Source organism: Meles meles, chromosome 8 (assembly GCF_922984935.1).
Source record: "Meles meles chromosome 8, mMelMel3.1 paternal haplotype, whole genome shotgun sequence".
Lineage (NCBI taxonomy): Eukaryota > Metazoa > Chordata > Mammalia > Carnivora > Mustelidae > Meles > Meles meles.
The window spans coordinates 38,458,058-38,475,119 of NC_060073.1; the positions used below are offsets into that span (position 1 = coordinate 38,458,058).

The window sequence follows — 17,062 nt, forward strand, 5'->3', positions numbered from 1 at the left end:
GACGCCCAACCAACTGAACCACTCAGCTCCCCGCCCCCGCACTGCCCCCCTACCCCAGTCAGCTTTTAAAAGCAGATACCAGCCATGGAGTATTCACCATTCTACGTTTACACAATGACATGCATATTCGGTTGTTTTGTACGGGTAAAACAGCATGAAAAAGTCATGGTTCTCAGTCCAAATGTAGAGCAAAGAGAGGATCTCAACAAAAGCCAAGAGATGCACTTTTATCATAAACATTCCATCAATTAGACCACACTTAAAACCATACTGAATACCATGGGGTATTTCTCTTCTCTGGGGTCCTTTGTGGCCCTCATCTCTTTTCACGCTTGTCTTGTCACGTCTTTTACTCTACTTCCAAGATTTAATCACTAGCCATGGTGATGATGTCAAATCCTTTATCTCCACTTTATCTCCGGGTGTCTTCCCTGAATTCCAGATTCAGATGTTTAATCACCTATGGGATATAGACACTTGACTGTATGAGAGACCTCTAACACTTAGCATGTTGAAAAACAAACCAATCTTGGTTCTCCTTTTGCCTTCTGCATCACAGTGAATAAATGCAAGCACTGAATATTCTTCTTCACTTCCTACCTTCATGCCTCCCACTTAACCACCACATCACAGCAGTGCTAAGCCCCCATGACATCTTGAACCTGTTTCCATTTCTGTACCATAGATCGGATTACCATCATCTCCTACATGGTTCACGGAAACATACTGTCACTGGTTTGCCAGATTCCACTCTAGATAGGAAGTATTTTATGCAAATGCAAATCAGAGTTCCTGGCTCCTACCTTTGCTCTTTACCTCTCTGTTGGAATGAAATTTTCTACATAATAAATATATAATCTCATAACAAAGACATCATCTCATGTGCCCTTGGATCCAGGCCTCCTTAGTCTTTATCTTTAATCAAAGCTATTTGGAATATGAAATTCCAAATACAAAAAAAAAAAAAAAAAGGTCCTGATTTACCATACACCCCTTGCATTTTTTTCTCTTGTTCTCTTTTTACAGAGAATTCAGTCAGTGTCCAAAAGGTCGTATGATTTCAAACTTGCATCCCCATTGATGAGCATGGTCCTGGCATACAGATGGAAAACAATTTATTTGACTACTAAGCACTTAATGAGCATTCAATAATATATATTTTCTAATTTCTAAATAAGGAAAATATCCAAGAAGAGGGACAATGCTATGGATTGAGCATCTGTATCATCTAAAATTCCTATGTTAAAGCCCTAGCCCTCAGTACAATGCTATTAGGAGCTGGGCCTTCTGGAGGTAATTAGGCTTAGGTTAAGTCATGATGATGGGGCCATCATGGTGGGATTCGTGCCCTCATAAAAAATATAAAGAGAGAGATTTCTTTCCAGTCACACATATCTAAAAAAGACCTGGTGAGCACTCAGCCAAAGGTGGTCTACCTTCCAGGAAGAGGGCCCTCATCAAGAACTAAATCTGGGAGAAACTTGACCTTGGGTTTCACAGCCTCCAAGCTGGGAGAAATTAGTGTCTGTTGTTTAAGTGGTCTAGTCTATGGCATTTTGTTATAACAGCCCAAACTGACTAAAACAGAAATACGACAAGTGTCATTTCAAATGAATTCTGCAGAAACATCATTCTGGGCAGTGAATCATGGGAGCAAACCAAGGAGCTAAGCACAGCCATTTCCTTTAAGGAGAGAGGAGCATGAGGTCATCATTGTATTCATGGTATGACCGGGAGCCATGAGGGATAAACACTGTCCTGTCAGAGCCCTGATAACAGAAAAAGAACTCAGAGGGTAGGAAAGAATTCACTCAAATTAGAAAGAAGCAATATAACAACATGGAGAATATGATGAAGGAAAGGAGGCTGATGGACCTGACTGAGGTCCTCAGCAGAAACTTTAGCTGTAGGACTCGAAGGTCATACAAAAGCATCTTCCAGAATTACTAAAAAAAGGTAGAGGTTCCCGGGGGCACCTGAGTGGCTCAATCAGTTCAGTGACTCTTGATTTCAGCTCAGGTCATGATTTCAGGGTCATGAGACAGAGCCCTGCATCCAGGCTCTGCTCTCAGCAGGGGAGTCTGCTTGAGATTCTCTTTCTCTCTCTCTCCCTCTGCTCCTCCCCATTCTCACACACTCTCTCTCCCTCTCAAATAAATAAATAAATCTTTAAAAAAAAAAGTAGAGGTTACCAATATATAAATTAAGTTTTTGTCAGTAGATTCTTATAATGTTGAACTCCCCACCTAAGGAAAACTGTGGCTATTAAAATCCACAGTGAAATATATACAAATGTGTGTGGTATATACATACGCACATATTTAATGTAATAATGAGTATATGTATGTATGTATGCATGTATACACATATATATACACATATGAACAATGCAATGAAAATTTTGACTGCATTACCAAACCTTCTTTAGGAAAAATAGAATGACATTATAGGGGGCAGAGCATGATATGTGGGTATTTTGTCTTTTTTCCAGATGTGAGTTGAAAATTGCTTACTTCTCTGTGTATCAGGGATTTCAGGGAAAACCATTCAAGAGTTGAAGATTTAAGAAACCAAATGAAGGGGTTTCTGGGTGGCTCAGTCATTAAGCATCTGCCTATGGCTCAGGTCATGATCCCAGGGTCCTGGGATCGAGCCCTGCATTGGGCTCCCTGCTCGGTGGGGAGCCTGCTTCTCCCTCTCCTTTTTCCCCTACTTGTGTTCCCTCTCTCGCTATTGTCTCTCTCACTCTCTCTCAAATAAATGAATAAATAAAATCTTAAAAAAAAATGAAAGTAGATGAGACCAATAGTAGTCCAATGAAAACAGGGGGAGTTATCAGTTGTAATGTTCATGCCACAACAACACTCTGACAGGGGCTTGAGGAAACTGAGGCACAGGGAGGGTAAGAGATGTGATCCCCTCACAGCTATGGGAAGACATATCATGTCACTGCAGCTATAATTAGCCAACTCTGAAGGTGTACCTGTTAAATGTCCTCATTTAAAAGTTCCTTTTTTCATGTACAGAGAAAAACAGATTCTGTGATGGAAGGGTCTCTCTTACTCACACCCCACATCACATCACATTATCCGGGATTTTAAAAATGTTTTCTGAAGCGCCGGCATACAGCCGAAACCCCAAGTATACATAAAATACAATTTCCACCACTAATGAAAAGATAAAGAATGCAGGCAAATCATAAACACTAGAGAAGCTTTTAATGCTAATCCATAAAATAGAATGCTGTATAGTACATCAACTTAGATTTATTGAACTTTATCTTAAACAATTGGATTTTTCCGTTATTGCTTTCTGAGAAATGAGCAATTTCTAAACCGGCCTCACCTAAATGCTTCCTACATTTTTCTCTGATAAGCCAAGGGAAATAATAAATATTTATTATTTATTTCAAGGACAGGACATACATTTATTCATAGTAAATCCGTTAAAGTAACAATCAGTAATCCCTCCACACATTCAGGGTCATAAAGAGCCCAGTTTTAATTGGGCCTAAACAAACATATTTTGAGTTGGAGATAGGTGTCCTGTGTGCCCCTAGAATTACAAAGTGCTTTGCCCAAAGTCATCAGACTTAATAAGGCTGAACCTTTGCTCCTCTCTTCCACCAAAACTAAGGAGGCAGGGTGTGGCTTCCCTGCGGGTGCGTGACACTGTGTGAGAAGCTTGGCATTTTACCAGTGACCAGAGTCAACGGATTTCTTCATGACTTTTCCTAAACATAACAAATACATTATTATGCAACTTTCTTCCCTGCCTTTGGTTAAGCAAACAAACCCTTTAGACCTAGCGTTTCCAAAGAGGCAGGAGGAAAAAATAAAGGAGAAAAATACTGGCCTAAACATTTCTAGAGATCTTAGGTACAGAGTAAAAAGAGAGTAAGATGAAATGAAAATATATATATTTTAAATGACTTCTGACAGTGAAACATGGGATTATACAGACTAAATCTTAAATCTGTGCAGTTCATACATTGACTAGTCATCAATAGAAACACATTACATTTTTTTCCCTCTTGGTATTGACTCTGAAAATAGTATTTCTCTAAACTGCCATTTATGCACAGATGCACAAATTTGTTTTATTCCAGTGCAGGGAATCAGAATAAGCAGTAAGGAAGTCCCACAGGAGTGCATCACTGGGTAACTGCGCCAGTGGTTCTCAGGTGCTTCTGGGCCCACCATTGTTAAGAGTTTGCAGCAGACGTGGGACTGGCATCCGGAACAGTCACTTTAACAGCCAGTGGTCCTAAGGCAAGAGAGCCAGCACTTTCAAACATACTGTCTGGAGCTACACTTTCTCCAGGAACTATTTCAGAGTGCCGAGATGTATTTAAACATAGAGCCAGTAGGGGCGCCTGGGTGGCTCAGTGGATTAAGCTGCTGCCTTTGGCTCAGGTCATGATCTCAGGGTCCTGGGATGGAGCCCCGCATCGGGCTCTCTGCTCTGCAGGGAGCCTGCTTCCTCCTCTCTCTCTGCCTGCCTCTCTGCCTACTTGTGACCTCTCTCTCTCTGTCAAATAAATAAATAAAATCTTAAAAAAAAAATTTTTGGATTAAACATAGAGCCAGTAAATGGAAGGTTCTGACGACTGAAGCAGAGTGACGAAACTCCCCACTGCCCTAATGTAGAGAGGTGGTGGGAATTGAGGAAGCTTTGCTTGATTCAACTGGTCTCAGAATCTCTTAGGGAGCTTTTAAATACTAATGACTTAGAGCCCAATCAGAAAGAATTTAATCGTTTTTTTTTTTTTTTTTTAGATTTTTTTATTTATTTACCTGACAGACAAAGATCACAAGTAGGCAGAGAGGCAGGCAGAGAGAGAGGGGGGTGGGGAAGCAGGCTCCCTGCAGAGCAGACAGCCCAACATGGGGCTTGATTCCAGGACCCTGAGATCATGACCCGAGCCGAAGGCAGAGGCTTTAACCACTGAGCCACTCAGGCGCCCCAATAGTTTTCTTTTTTTAAGATTTTATTTATTTATTTGACAGACAGAGATCACAAGTAGGCAGAGAGTCAGGCAGAGAGAGGGGGAAGCAGGCTCCCCGTTGAGCAGAGAGCCTGATGCGGGGCTCGATCCCAGGACCATGGGATCATGATTTGAGCCGAAGTCAGAGACTTAACCCACTGAGCCATCGAGGCGCCCCAAGAATTTAATAGGTTTGAGGTGAGTCCCAAGTGTCAGGATTTTCTTACAAGTATTCCCAGAGTCACATATGCAGGAAGTGTTAAAAACTATGGCCTTGATCAATTAATTGTAAACACCACTGCACTCGGACCATAAATGACTCTTAATCTCACAAAACAAACTGGGGGTTGCTGGGGGGAGGTGGGATTGGGAGAGGGGGTGCGGGCTATGGACATTGGGGAGGGGAGGCGAACCATAAGAGACTATGGACTCTGAAAAACAACCTGAGGGTTTTGAAGGGTCAGGGGTGGGAGGTTGGGGGAACAGGTGGTGGGTGATGGGGAGGGCACGTTTTGCATGGAGCACTGGGTGTTGTGCAAAAAGAATGAATACTGTTACGCTGAAAAAAAAATAAATAAATAAAAAGGGCAAAAAGCACAATAAAAAAAAAAAAAAAAAAAAAAAACTATGGCCTTAAGTTTTTAAAAATATCCACTTTTGTAAGGATAAAGAGGTAGTAGAAGAGAAAGTATTTTCTCTTCTAGGAGAGAAGTATTTTCTTCTAGAGGTAGTAGAAGAGAAAGTATTTTCTCTTCTAGGAGAGAAGTATTTTCTTCTAGAGAAAATACTCTAGGAGAAAGTATTTTCCATATTAAACCTCTGGTATATACTGGTATGTAATATAAGATGCTTTCTTTAATTAATTATAAAACAAAGCTATCATTATTATTATTAAAATATGATTAGTAATAGAGTCATATTAAATTATATAATAAGATTCTATTATTAAGTCATGATGATTATAAATTGAAATAATACATTAAATTGTTATTTTAAAATAATTTTAGATTATTTTAGAATAATAATTATCATTCTTGTAATTAGGCAATTCTGGTTAACACGCAGCTGGCTCTCTAAAACAAATGTTGGTGGGGCGCCTGGGTGGCTCAGTGGGTTAATCCTCTGCCTTCGGCTCAGGTCATGATCTCAGGGTCCTGGGATGGAGTCCCGCATTGGGCTCTCTGCTCAACAGAGAGCCTGTTTCCCTCTCTCTCTGCCTGCCTCTCTGCCTACTTGTGATCTCTCTCTCTCTGTCAAATAAATAAATAAAATCTTAAAAAAAATTAAAAAATGAAACAAAAATAAAACAAACATTGTTTTCCAATGTTCTCTAAGTGACAGTGGATACTTTACAAAGGGTTACAGCCTTCCATTGACTTCGTAATCTTTCAGTGAATTTGGTGTCTTACGCTGTCCACTCTGATGATCATGTAGAATGGAGTGTAAAGACAGTGCTTTACTTGCTTATACTTTCAAAGCATGACTGAAGTGTACCTGGAATTTTGAACTTGCATCAGGAATCACAGGACCAACTGTCCCAGGTAGAAGTGGCAGCTGAGTTGAACTTGGCCTCGTTAGACTCAAAGGAGGAGCCTGATTACGGAACACGGTGGACAGGCAGAGATGCACAGTCTCCTTCATTGCCTTCAGCTGTGAGTCCTACGGAAAAAAGAGGACAACGTTTACGTGTGGTTCCGATTGTTCTTTCTTTGATTTGATTCTCCCCATTCTCCCAGCCTACACTCATTTCCCCCACAAATACCTACCAGTTTTCAAATGTTAACTTCCTAACTTCTAAATTCCACTCTGACACACTCACTGTTTAAGGCACACTCAGTCTATTTTTAGGAGCTACTGTGTCTCATGATATATTTTGAACACCGAAATTCAGAGACATATGTTACTAGACGTGATTTCAGTTGTGATAGTTTGTTGGCAAGGACATGTCCTCTAGGGTCACTTTGTAGACAATGTCTGTAGAAATCTGCCATCTTTCTCTTGGTGTCCATCTCTTTTATTACAAACCATTCCCCTGGCAATGTAGGGCCCTGTGTTTCTCAGATTAGCCTGCAGCTCCGTTCAGTTTGCCCACAGATTGGAAAAAAATCAACTTTGTTTCTAATAAAACACCTATTTCCTGTGGGCCTTGTTAAGTGGTAGGAGTTAATCCGATGTGGTTGTAAATTACAATATTTACATTTTCTTATATTTGCATAGGATTTCACAATATTTCAAGCTCTTTCACATGCAAGAAATAATTTTATGCTAACATCTGTGGAACTGGCATCATTATTACTATTTTACTCTGAAGAAAGGAAAATTCAAGGTTTTCAGACTGCTTTTCTCCCCTGGTTTATAATCACAAGGCAGACTGAACTAATGTAGACAACCATCTGTAACTCCCATCTTATCACCAGATTCCACAGCTAAAATATTTTTATTTTTTAATTTTTTTAAAGGGAGGGTTTTTCTTTTAAAGATTTTATTTATTGGGGCGCCTGGGTGGCTCAGTGGGTTGGGCCGCTGCCTTCGGCTCGGGTCGTGATCTCGAGGTCCTGGGATCGAGTCCCGCGTCGGGCTCTCTGCTCGGTGGGGAGCCTGCTTCCGTCTCTCTCTCTCTCTGCCTGCCTCTCTATCTACTTGTGATCTCTCTCTGTCAGATAAATAAATAAAATCTTTAAAAAAAAAAGATTTTATTTATTTATTTATTTATTTATTTTTGTTAGACAGAGAGAGAGAGAGAGAAAGAGAATGAGCACAGGCAGGGGGAGTGGCAGGCAGAGGGAGAAGCAGGCTCCCATTGAGCAAGAAGCCCGATGTGGGACTCAGAGCCGAAGGTACATGGTTAACCGACTAGGCCACACAGACATCCCTAAAAATGTCTTTAAATGCTGATAAAGTAAATAATAATAATAATAATAATAATAATAATAATAATAATAATAATACAAAGCTGAGTACAAATGACAGAGAGATCTCCAGTGCCAAAATAGAAAGACATATAAATTTTAGGAAAGCTTATGGTAACTCAGGGGTAATGAAGGGCATGGATGTAGACCCAAATAAGGAAATGTCACATATTCATCCATTTCAAGACATGAGATGTGGCCTTTGCGGCAACAGAGAGGAAGAGATTAGTCACTAGGGCCGAGATCCCTGGACAAGCTAGCACATGTGGAGTGTACCCTTTCAGGGTACCCATGGGTCGGGGAAGCAGCAAAGTCTGTTGTCCTCCTTTTGAGGGGGTATTCTTCCAACCAAAGCACTATCTTTTCTATTCTATGCCAGGAACACACCTTCATATAGCATCTGCTCCTATTTCTGGTCTCCTGAAGAGTAGCCACTATGACTGGGATCCTTCCCAAGGTCTACCTCTGAGCTCTCCACTCATATGTGATATGTGATAAGATTTATCTTTAAGACGAGAAAGAACGTCTTTCTAGAAGAGCAGCAGTTTAAGAAATCCATTTGGTCCAGGCCAGAGATGAAAGAAACAAAACAAAACAAAAGCAACAGGTAGAGCAGCAACTGGGATACGTAAGAAATAGAACCGACATGTATTTCCTTCTCATTAATATGGTCCTGACAAGTTGTCTAAGATGACATAAACATCTGATAAGAACTAGGCTGGAGGAATGTCGTTAAGTGGGCAGGACAGGACCAAGCTGGGCCAAGCTGAATGATGGCCTTTTACTCAACATGGTCCCTTTGATCAGCTTGTCTGAGCCTCTGACTTTTTGTCCTTCCTCCACCTCATTACTTTCAATCCTATATGTGTATCCTTTATAGAATCTGTCTCTAATTTTTAATTTATATGGATATATACACATGTGCAAGTTGTCTATTCTGTTCAGAATTGTGTATGTAGCACGTAACATGATCCCTGACACATTAGAAGGGACTCTCCAGAAAGTTTTCTGAATCAATGACTTAAACACGTGGGTGAAAATGCTGCTTCTACTTATTAGGCAAGGAAAGTGATAAGCTTTATCAATGACAAGAAATTAAATAATAGTTCAGATTTCTCTTCCTAGTGGTGCTTTGTTATAATTGTGGTTAACTCTCCTCTCACCATGGAATAGAACATTGTGTGCTGGGCCAGGAGTGAAAGATTCCAGGGGGCCCTGAACAATTTAAATATGTTTTCTGTCTCACATGTTATAGTGAGACAATGGAAATAGAGTTAATGCAACAGAGTCAGGCAAGTCTGGGCCCAGATTCAAAGTTAATGTGGCTTTGAAATGTCGGCTTTGAAATGAGACAATCATCTCAGATAATGCAGGAAGTTATGATGGCTATTTTCTTCACTATATTTATATCTTGGCTCCTCTAAATACATGATGTGTGTAAACGTTCTGTCTATAACAGGCTTACAGTATATATTGGCAAAGTGAACAAATTTCTGAGTAATGCCTGAACTTGGATGTGAAAATAATAAAGAACTGTATCAAGTTAATAGCTTCGAACATCGATTTTCAGAAAATGCTGTTCCAGGAAGACACTTTTCCAATGGAACAATACATGAAGATGTGCATGTATGTAATATTTTAAATTATCTGAACTTGATCATCTCGTTTGTTCCCAGGGGTCTCCTGACATGGTCAGGATCATCTCAGGTAACAGAATCAACATCACATAGACATAACTTCCAACTCCCCGACGTTTCACAGCTACGGGGGTAGGCCATCTTTGCTCTTCTGTTCCAACTGATTCCTAACCTCTTAGGTTAGGATTTTATTTCTTTATTGGGCCACAAGCATACAACTTGGCCTCCTACCTTAGATTCTGCCTCCGTTCCTTGATTACACTATAGACTTTTACTGCCAGAGATCACAGATTGCTCTAAGCCACCTTGCCCTACTTTGCTCAGTTTTCTACCACAAAAACAGCTCTCTACTTAGTCTCTCTGACTTAATAGCACCTTTTACTGACACTACTCAGACTTGGCTTGACCCAGTTCTATAAGCAGGACTCAGATGATGATTTTACACCACGACATCATTATATTTTCATTTATACCACTGGCTGTAGTTGTAGCCTGTTTCGAAAATGCGGGTTACTGTTCACTTTGAGGTTCACCGTAACTAGATGTCACCTGATGAAATACAGTATCAACTGTAGAAGATATACTTTGTCCAAAGTCTTACAACCTGGTCCGTCCTAGGGTCAGTCTTGTTTTTGCCCTGCTTTTCTCCTTCTTGCCCAAAACCACTTTTTTCACTTGCTTTGCCACATAATAGTAAAATGCAAACATTTTTAGGAAGAACCTAATAAGCTCAACCTCTTTTTATTTGCAGCCCATCGGAGATTCCAAATGTATTTGCATCTTAGAGCCTTTATTTTTTTTTTATTTATTTTTTCAGCGTAACAGTATTCTTAGAGCCTTTACACTTGTTGTTTCCTGTCCTATGAACTCCTTCTCCAAATATCTGTTAGAAAACTTCCACCTAAAATTTATCTCTCAGCTCACATCTTTTTTTTTTTAAAATTTGAATTCAATTTAATTAATGTATACTGTATTATTAGTTTCAGGGGCAGAATTTAGTGATTCATCAGTTGCATATAACACCCAGTGTCAGGTCACATCTTACCTTCTTGGAAAGACAGTCCCTCAAGGCCCTTTCAAGGAACACTCCTTCCTTAAAGTCTCTGTCACTTTTCTCACTTTAAGTCCTAGGTAGTCTTGTTGTTGCAAATTACCTTATTGTTTCTGTGTTCAGTGTTTTATCTATTTCCATTACAATGTCATTTCTTTGAGGGCCAGTGCCTTTCTTGCAGCACCACCAGTTTCTAACTGTTTAAAGCAAACAGTTTCAAACAAATGTTTGTTGAATGAATAACTACAACAAACCCTCCAGAGGACATAGGGTGGTGGCATTTTACATGAGAAAATAAATATTTCTCATTTTATTCTGTATATTGCATAAATAAAGTATTATTTCAGACATTAAAACACTAGTGCTCGGGGCACCTGGGTGGCTCAGTCAGTTAAGTGACCAACTCTTGGTTTTGGCTCAGGTCATGGTCTCATGAGATTGAGCCCTGCATGGGGCTCTGTGCTCAGTGGGGAGACTACTTGAAGATTCTCTCTCTGTCCCTCCCCTCATTTGCTATGTCTCTCAAATAAATAAATAAATTTTTAAAAGATAAATAAATTACTAATGCTTTTGCTATATAATACATAAAGCTTATTAAAATTACTGTGTACATGTATGATCCTACATGTGGGAGACTTAGAAGGTAATTTTTCATGTGTGTGTAGGTAAGTACTTTTCTCAGAAAAATGTGCTTCTTTCTTGGGAATAAGATACAGCTTGCAAAGACAACTGTGCCCCTACTTTCTCATCTCTTGACAGATATAAGTTCATATGATATTATTTGTCTCTTTCTCTGAATTCATTTCCATGAAGATGTGAGGTCATCAGAGAGATCTGGGTGAACATTGGCTGATGGCTTTGGAAAGACCATGAAGGGCTGTGAATCCAAAGGCTTTCCCCTTAACTTTTCCATCTGCCATGAAATCAGCTCTATGAATCCTGTATGGTCATTTTGACATCTTTTTAAATTTTTTTTAAGATTTTTATTTATTTATTTAACAGACAGACCACAAGTAGGCAGAGAGACAGGCAGAGAGAGAGGAGGAAGCAGGCTCCCCGCTGAGCAGAGAGCCCGATGTGGGGCTCGATCCCAGGACCCTGAGATCATGACCTGAGCCGAAGGCAGAGGTTTAACCTACTGAGCCACCCAGGCGCCCCTTTTTAAATTTTTTTGAGATTTTATTTATTTATTTGACACAGAGAGAAAGAAAACAAGACGGTAGAGCAGCAGAGGGAGAGGGAGAAGCAGGCTCCCTGCTGAGCAGAGAGCCCGATGTGGGGCTTGATCCCAAGACCCTGAGATCACGACCTGAGCTGAATGAAGGCAGACGCTGCACTTACTGAGCCACCCAGGCACCGTTATTTTGATAGGTTTGATTCTTGGTTTAGGTTGCCTCCAGGTCCCTTGTATGGAGGATAAATGGCACAGTCATTAATTCATGAAGTTAGATCTTAATTTATGTATTCAATCAATAGCTACCTATAATGCTCCTGTTATGTGTCAGACACATATGGCAAAACAGGTTCTTGTTCTTTTGCTACTGGGAGTCTAAGGTTGCCTAACCTTAGTAGGTTAGGTTGACTAACATTTGTCACCTTTTTTTTTTTTAAGATTTTACTTCTTTACTTATTTTTTTTTTGAGAGAGAGCCAGCACACAGGAGCAGGGGGAGGAGCAGAGAGTGAGGGGGCGAAGATCTCAAGCAGACTCCGAGCAGAGCCGAATTGCACAACTTTGAGATCACAACTGAGCTGAGACCAAGAGTCAGATGCTTAACTGACTGACCCATCCGGGCGCCCCTCACACGTGCCATCTTTAATATGGATGTAAATAATGCATGCTTTCCTGGGCAAAATTTTGTGAAAGTCAGATGTAGCAGAATTTTTTTTTAATATGAAAGTTTGAGAGATAGATTTCCATACTATAATGCTGTTTTTACATTCCAGTAGCTGAAGCCACCTAAAATTCATAAGATATTGCCAAATAAATAATTGATTGTTTGGAAAACTAAGGCTGATTCTTAGATCGTGAGATTATTTTTGTTTATGTTGTGATAGTAAACCGAGACTTCTTTCATTAAACATGTCACAAGAACCAAGTTAGAGTGTGAAGATGATTTCATAATATTTATGAGGTATTTGAGGTTATTTGAAGCCCTGATATAACATTCTTAGGAGCTAGGCACCTGAAGAGAGTAAAAAAGTCTCATATAAAGATGATGGAGAGAGGTAGAAAGCAATTTCATTAAACTGTAGTTTTTATCCATTTTGAAGTGAGCTAGCATTTCTACCTGCCTTTATGACTACAGTTTATGAGCCTCATACATATGGTACAAGAGATTTGTTGAAACCGACCTCTAGTAATATGAAATGCTTTATAGTTTACTGTAGCAAAAGGAACAACAAGATCCTGAAGGTTAAAGAGAAAAATTGTTAACACTGACAGGCAGTCTCTACAATCTCATTCATTGATGTTAATAATCACTATGCTTCCCGAGGGCTTTCCCTGTGCCAAGAGATCTTCGTTCTTTAATTTTTGGATACACACAGTTTCTCACCACTCTTATAAAGTAAGTTTTGTTAGTATTCCATTTTGCAGTGATGCATAAAGAGTTTGAGGAATTCGAACGTGGTGATTCAGTGGAAGAGTGATTGAAGAAAGACGGACTGATTCTGGAATCACTGCCACATAGAGCCTCTCATGCTAAATCCAGACTGTAGCATGGTGTGGGCTAGGCACACCTAGGTGGGGAGTGAATAGAGATGGAGTGGAGAGAAGCACAGAATGGGTAAGACAAAGGAGAAAAAAAACTATGTTAACCTGGAGTTCTGTGATTCAGACCAAATTATAATTTGCCCATTTAGTATTATACGACTACACCAGTTTGTACAACCCACAAGTACATAAAATGCATTCATTCTCTGTGGTTCTGGAACCTTCTGTCTCCACAAGCAATTATTTCATAATTTTGGGTGCCCAACAAAATGTGAGAGGTGTGGATCTCCAGACCATCTATCATGCATGTTTTCTGTTTCCCAGAGATTCTACCACATGGTGATCACATGAATGGCATTGCAAACCTGGTTAGCCATTTTGAACCTGACTAAGTGGATTATCTGAAGTCAGATCAGGGAAAAGATTAATTGCAAGGAAGAAAATTTCACAGTCAGAGCTGCTAAAAAAATCAGAGGAGACTGGGCTGCCTTGGGATCACGGGAATCCCATTCTTTCTAGGATTTAAAGCATCTTGTAGAGATTGTGGTAGGGGTATTAGAGAAAGGATTTAAAAAACAAAACAAAACAAAACAAAGAATGATGGTATAGTTGAATTTTAGGATTTATATGTATCTTTGATTTTCTGATTCTCCCAACTCTATAGAGTCTTGTCCCTTTTTAAAAAGTAATATTATGTAGTATGAGTTGGATATAGTCAGAGAGTAACATAAATTAGTATAAACTTCTTTTTTTATAAGTTAAAAAATCTTATAAAGCTGGAATCTTGGTAAAATGAATTATGCTTGGCCTACCCTACCAAACGGCAAGCAGGCTTCCTTTAAACTACCTTAAATACTTGGAAAAATATAAAATAAGACAATCACAATGGAACAGAGTTCTTAAAATATCTAGTTGTTCATTCAAAACATTTGTCCCAAAGATCTAAACCTTAAGAAAGAGTATCATCAGGATTCACAAAATGACCTTACTAATTAGTTATTGCAACACTTTCTAGATATCCTGTTTGAAAGTTATTTATGTTAGCTATGAAGAGGTTTTGATCATATGTCATAATGAAAATGCCTATGTGAGACCCAAGTCTCTGGGAAGTAGAATTTTAGCCTGATCCTTCACAACTACAGTATAGCAAGGAGATACCCTAAGAACTCCAAAATGAATCAACCTGAAATATTCCATCTCCTCTTTCCTGTATCAAAACACCCAGGGGTGTTTGTTTAACAATTGACTAGTTGAGGGGCGCCTGGGTGGCTCAGTGGGTTAAGCCTCTGCCTTCAGCTCAGGTCATGATCCCAGGGTCCTGGGATCGAGCCCCCTGTCAGGCTCTCTGCTCATCGGGGAGCTTGCTTCCCCCCGACTCCCGCCTGCTTCTTTGCCTGCTTGAGATTTCTCTCTGTCAAACAAATAAATAAAATCTTAAAAAAAAAAAACAACACCACAAAAAAACACCCATAGTTTAACCTGGTGGTTAGGAAGCAACTTCTTTTCTTTATACATCTGCTATATGTATACAGGAAAGTATTGCAAAGCAAGTTTATAATCATGTTACTTGCTTATTTTTTTAAAAATAAAATGGTTTGCTATGTTTGATCACAAAAATGGAAAGCTCTTAACAGCAGATAGCACAATTTCTCCATTTTCTAAAACAACATTTTGAAAAATATAGGGCATATAGAGAAGAAAATAACAATTATAAAAAATATCAGGTAAATATCAATCCAAATTAAATGTTAAAAAGCATCATGTTTATTACAAATTATATATTTGTTATATATGATATTTATTATACTTTTATAAAATACATGATAGCATGCATATATATATTGGTAATATACACACATATTACATATATCTAATGTATATACTATATGATGGATGTATCTAATGTATACAAAATATCTTTATGTGTGTGTGCATAAATTAAAGACTATCTGTGTCTATACAACTACTAGAAAATGAAACACTTGGGAAACAGCAGAAGTAATTTTAAGCATTCTTAGTGTGACTTTACTCCATCATTCCCCGAAGTCAATTGGGTCCTTGAATTTGATATGTATTTTTCTACTTCATCTATTTATATTATATATAATCCAAAACAAATGTGATTTGTGTATTTGAACAATTGTTAAATACCATATATATAATTCTGAATTTTTATTCAACAGTATATATTATAGATGTATTAATATTGATATAAATGTCTTTATATTTATTCATTAATATTAAATTTTGATTATTTGAAAATATGAGTATGGAATATATATGAAATATATATGCTAATTTAATGGTAAGCATTTAAGTTATTTCAATTTGGTAGTAATACAAACGTTGTTGTATTTCACGTCCTTGTGCATGTGTCCAAGCACATAGGGATAAGTGCAAATTCTAGGATACACACATTTAAAAACTGATTTAATGGGCGCCTGGGTGGCTCAGTGGGTTAAGCCGCTGCCTTCGGCTCAGGTCATGATCTCGGGGTCCTGGGATCGAGTCCCGCATTGGGCTCTCTGCTCAGCAGGGAGCCTGCTTCCCTCTCTCTCTCTCTCTCTCTCTCTGCCTACTTCTCTGTCTACTTGTGACCTCTCTCTGTCAAATAAATAAATAAAATCTTTAAAAAAAAAACTGATTTAATAATTACACTACCACCACTAGTGTATTGGAATATGGGATCATTAGACTTTTTAATTTGTATCAATCTGATGGTGTTGAGATGATATCTCTTTGTTTTTATTCACATTTTCATTTTTCTGAATTAGGTATCTGTTGTTAATAAATTGCAGTGAAATATAGCAGAATGAAGAAAGTGTATGGGTCTCAACTGTACTTTCAAAAATTTATATACAATTTTAAGGAACATTGTTGTATACACACTGATTTAGGATTATGCTGTCTGTCTCTTGGAATGATCTATAATTACCCATTTGGAAAATTTTAAGTCATTATCTCTACAAATATTGCTTCTGTATGTTATTCCTTTTGGAACAAGTATAAATACTTCAAAATTTTTAAAATTGATATACATTTCTCATTCTCTGTTTATTTTCCATTTATTTGTACTTTTTCTATGTTAGTCTAGGTAATTGATATTAATTTTCTGTACATTTTACTTGTCTTCAGTTCTATTATATCCACTCACCCAATCTGCTACTGAGCAAAGTTAAAGTCTCAATTACATGCATCATTTTGTACTAATTCTACAATATCTACTTGATGTTTTTAATAGATTCCAAGTCCAGTGAAAAATTTTATCTTTTTATCTATTTGTCTGCTTTCCCTACTTACACACATACACACACTCATCTTCATGAAATCTTTGTTTTCTCATTCCAATGTCTGAATCAGTTTCAGTTACGCTTTCCTCGGTTTCTTTTTGTACTCTGATCAGATTGTATTCCCTCTCCACACGTCTAGAAATGCTTTTATTACATGTCAAACATTGTGTAGAAATGAACCGAAAATTCCCCAGAGGTTATCTTCCACATGAGAGGGTCTGCCTTTCCAGTTAGGCAGGATGATGGCTGCTAATTCCAACCTAATCAAGAACTGATCTCAGTCAGGTGATGCATTGAGGGCTTACTAAAATACAGATTGCTCCTGGATGGCCCTGTTCCTTTGGCACAGACTTTCCATGCTTCTGATTGAGAATAATGTGGTGTTCGTCTTCTCAAGTCTGAGATACTCTGATTGATTTCTCAGATTCAGTTTCCTGTATTAATATGTGCTAGATACATGTTCTCAGTATTAC

The 17,062-nt window shown here is 38.6% G+C and overlaps 1 protein-coding gene across 3 annotated transcripts in view; it reads right to left on the bottom strand.

Annotated features, from left to right (window-relative positions):
- LUZP2 (leucine zipper protein 2) overlaps window positions 1-17,062 on the bottom strand; it is a 511,483-nt gene that overhangs the window by 67,203 nt on the left and 427,218 nt on the right. For 2 of the 3 annotated variants that reach the window (XM_046017873.1, XM_046017871.1), the window contains exon 9: window positions 6,482-6,646. In XM_046017873.1, coding sequence (XP_045873829.1) covers window positions 6,482-6,646 — 165 coding nt within the window. Of the gene's footprint in view, window positions 1-4,121; window positions 4,267-6,481; window positions 6,647-17,062 lie in introns of those variants that run through there. The other variant, XM_046017872.1, reaches the window with a different exon arrangement.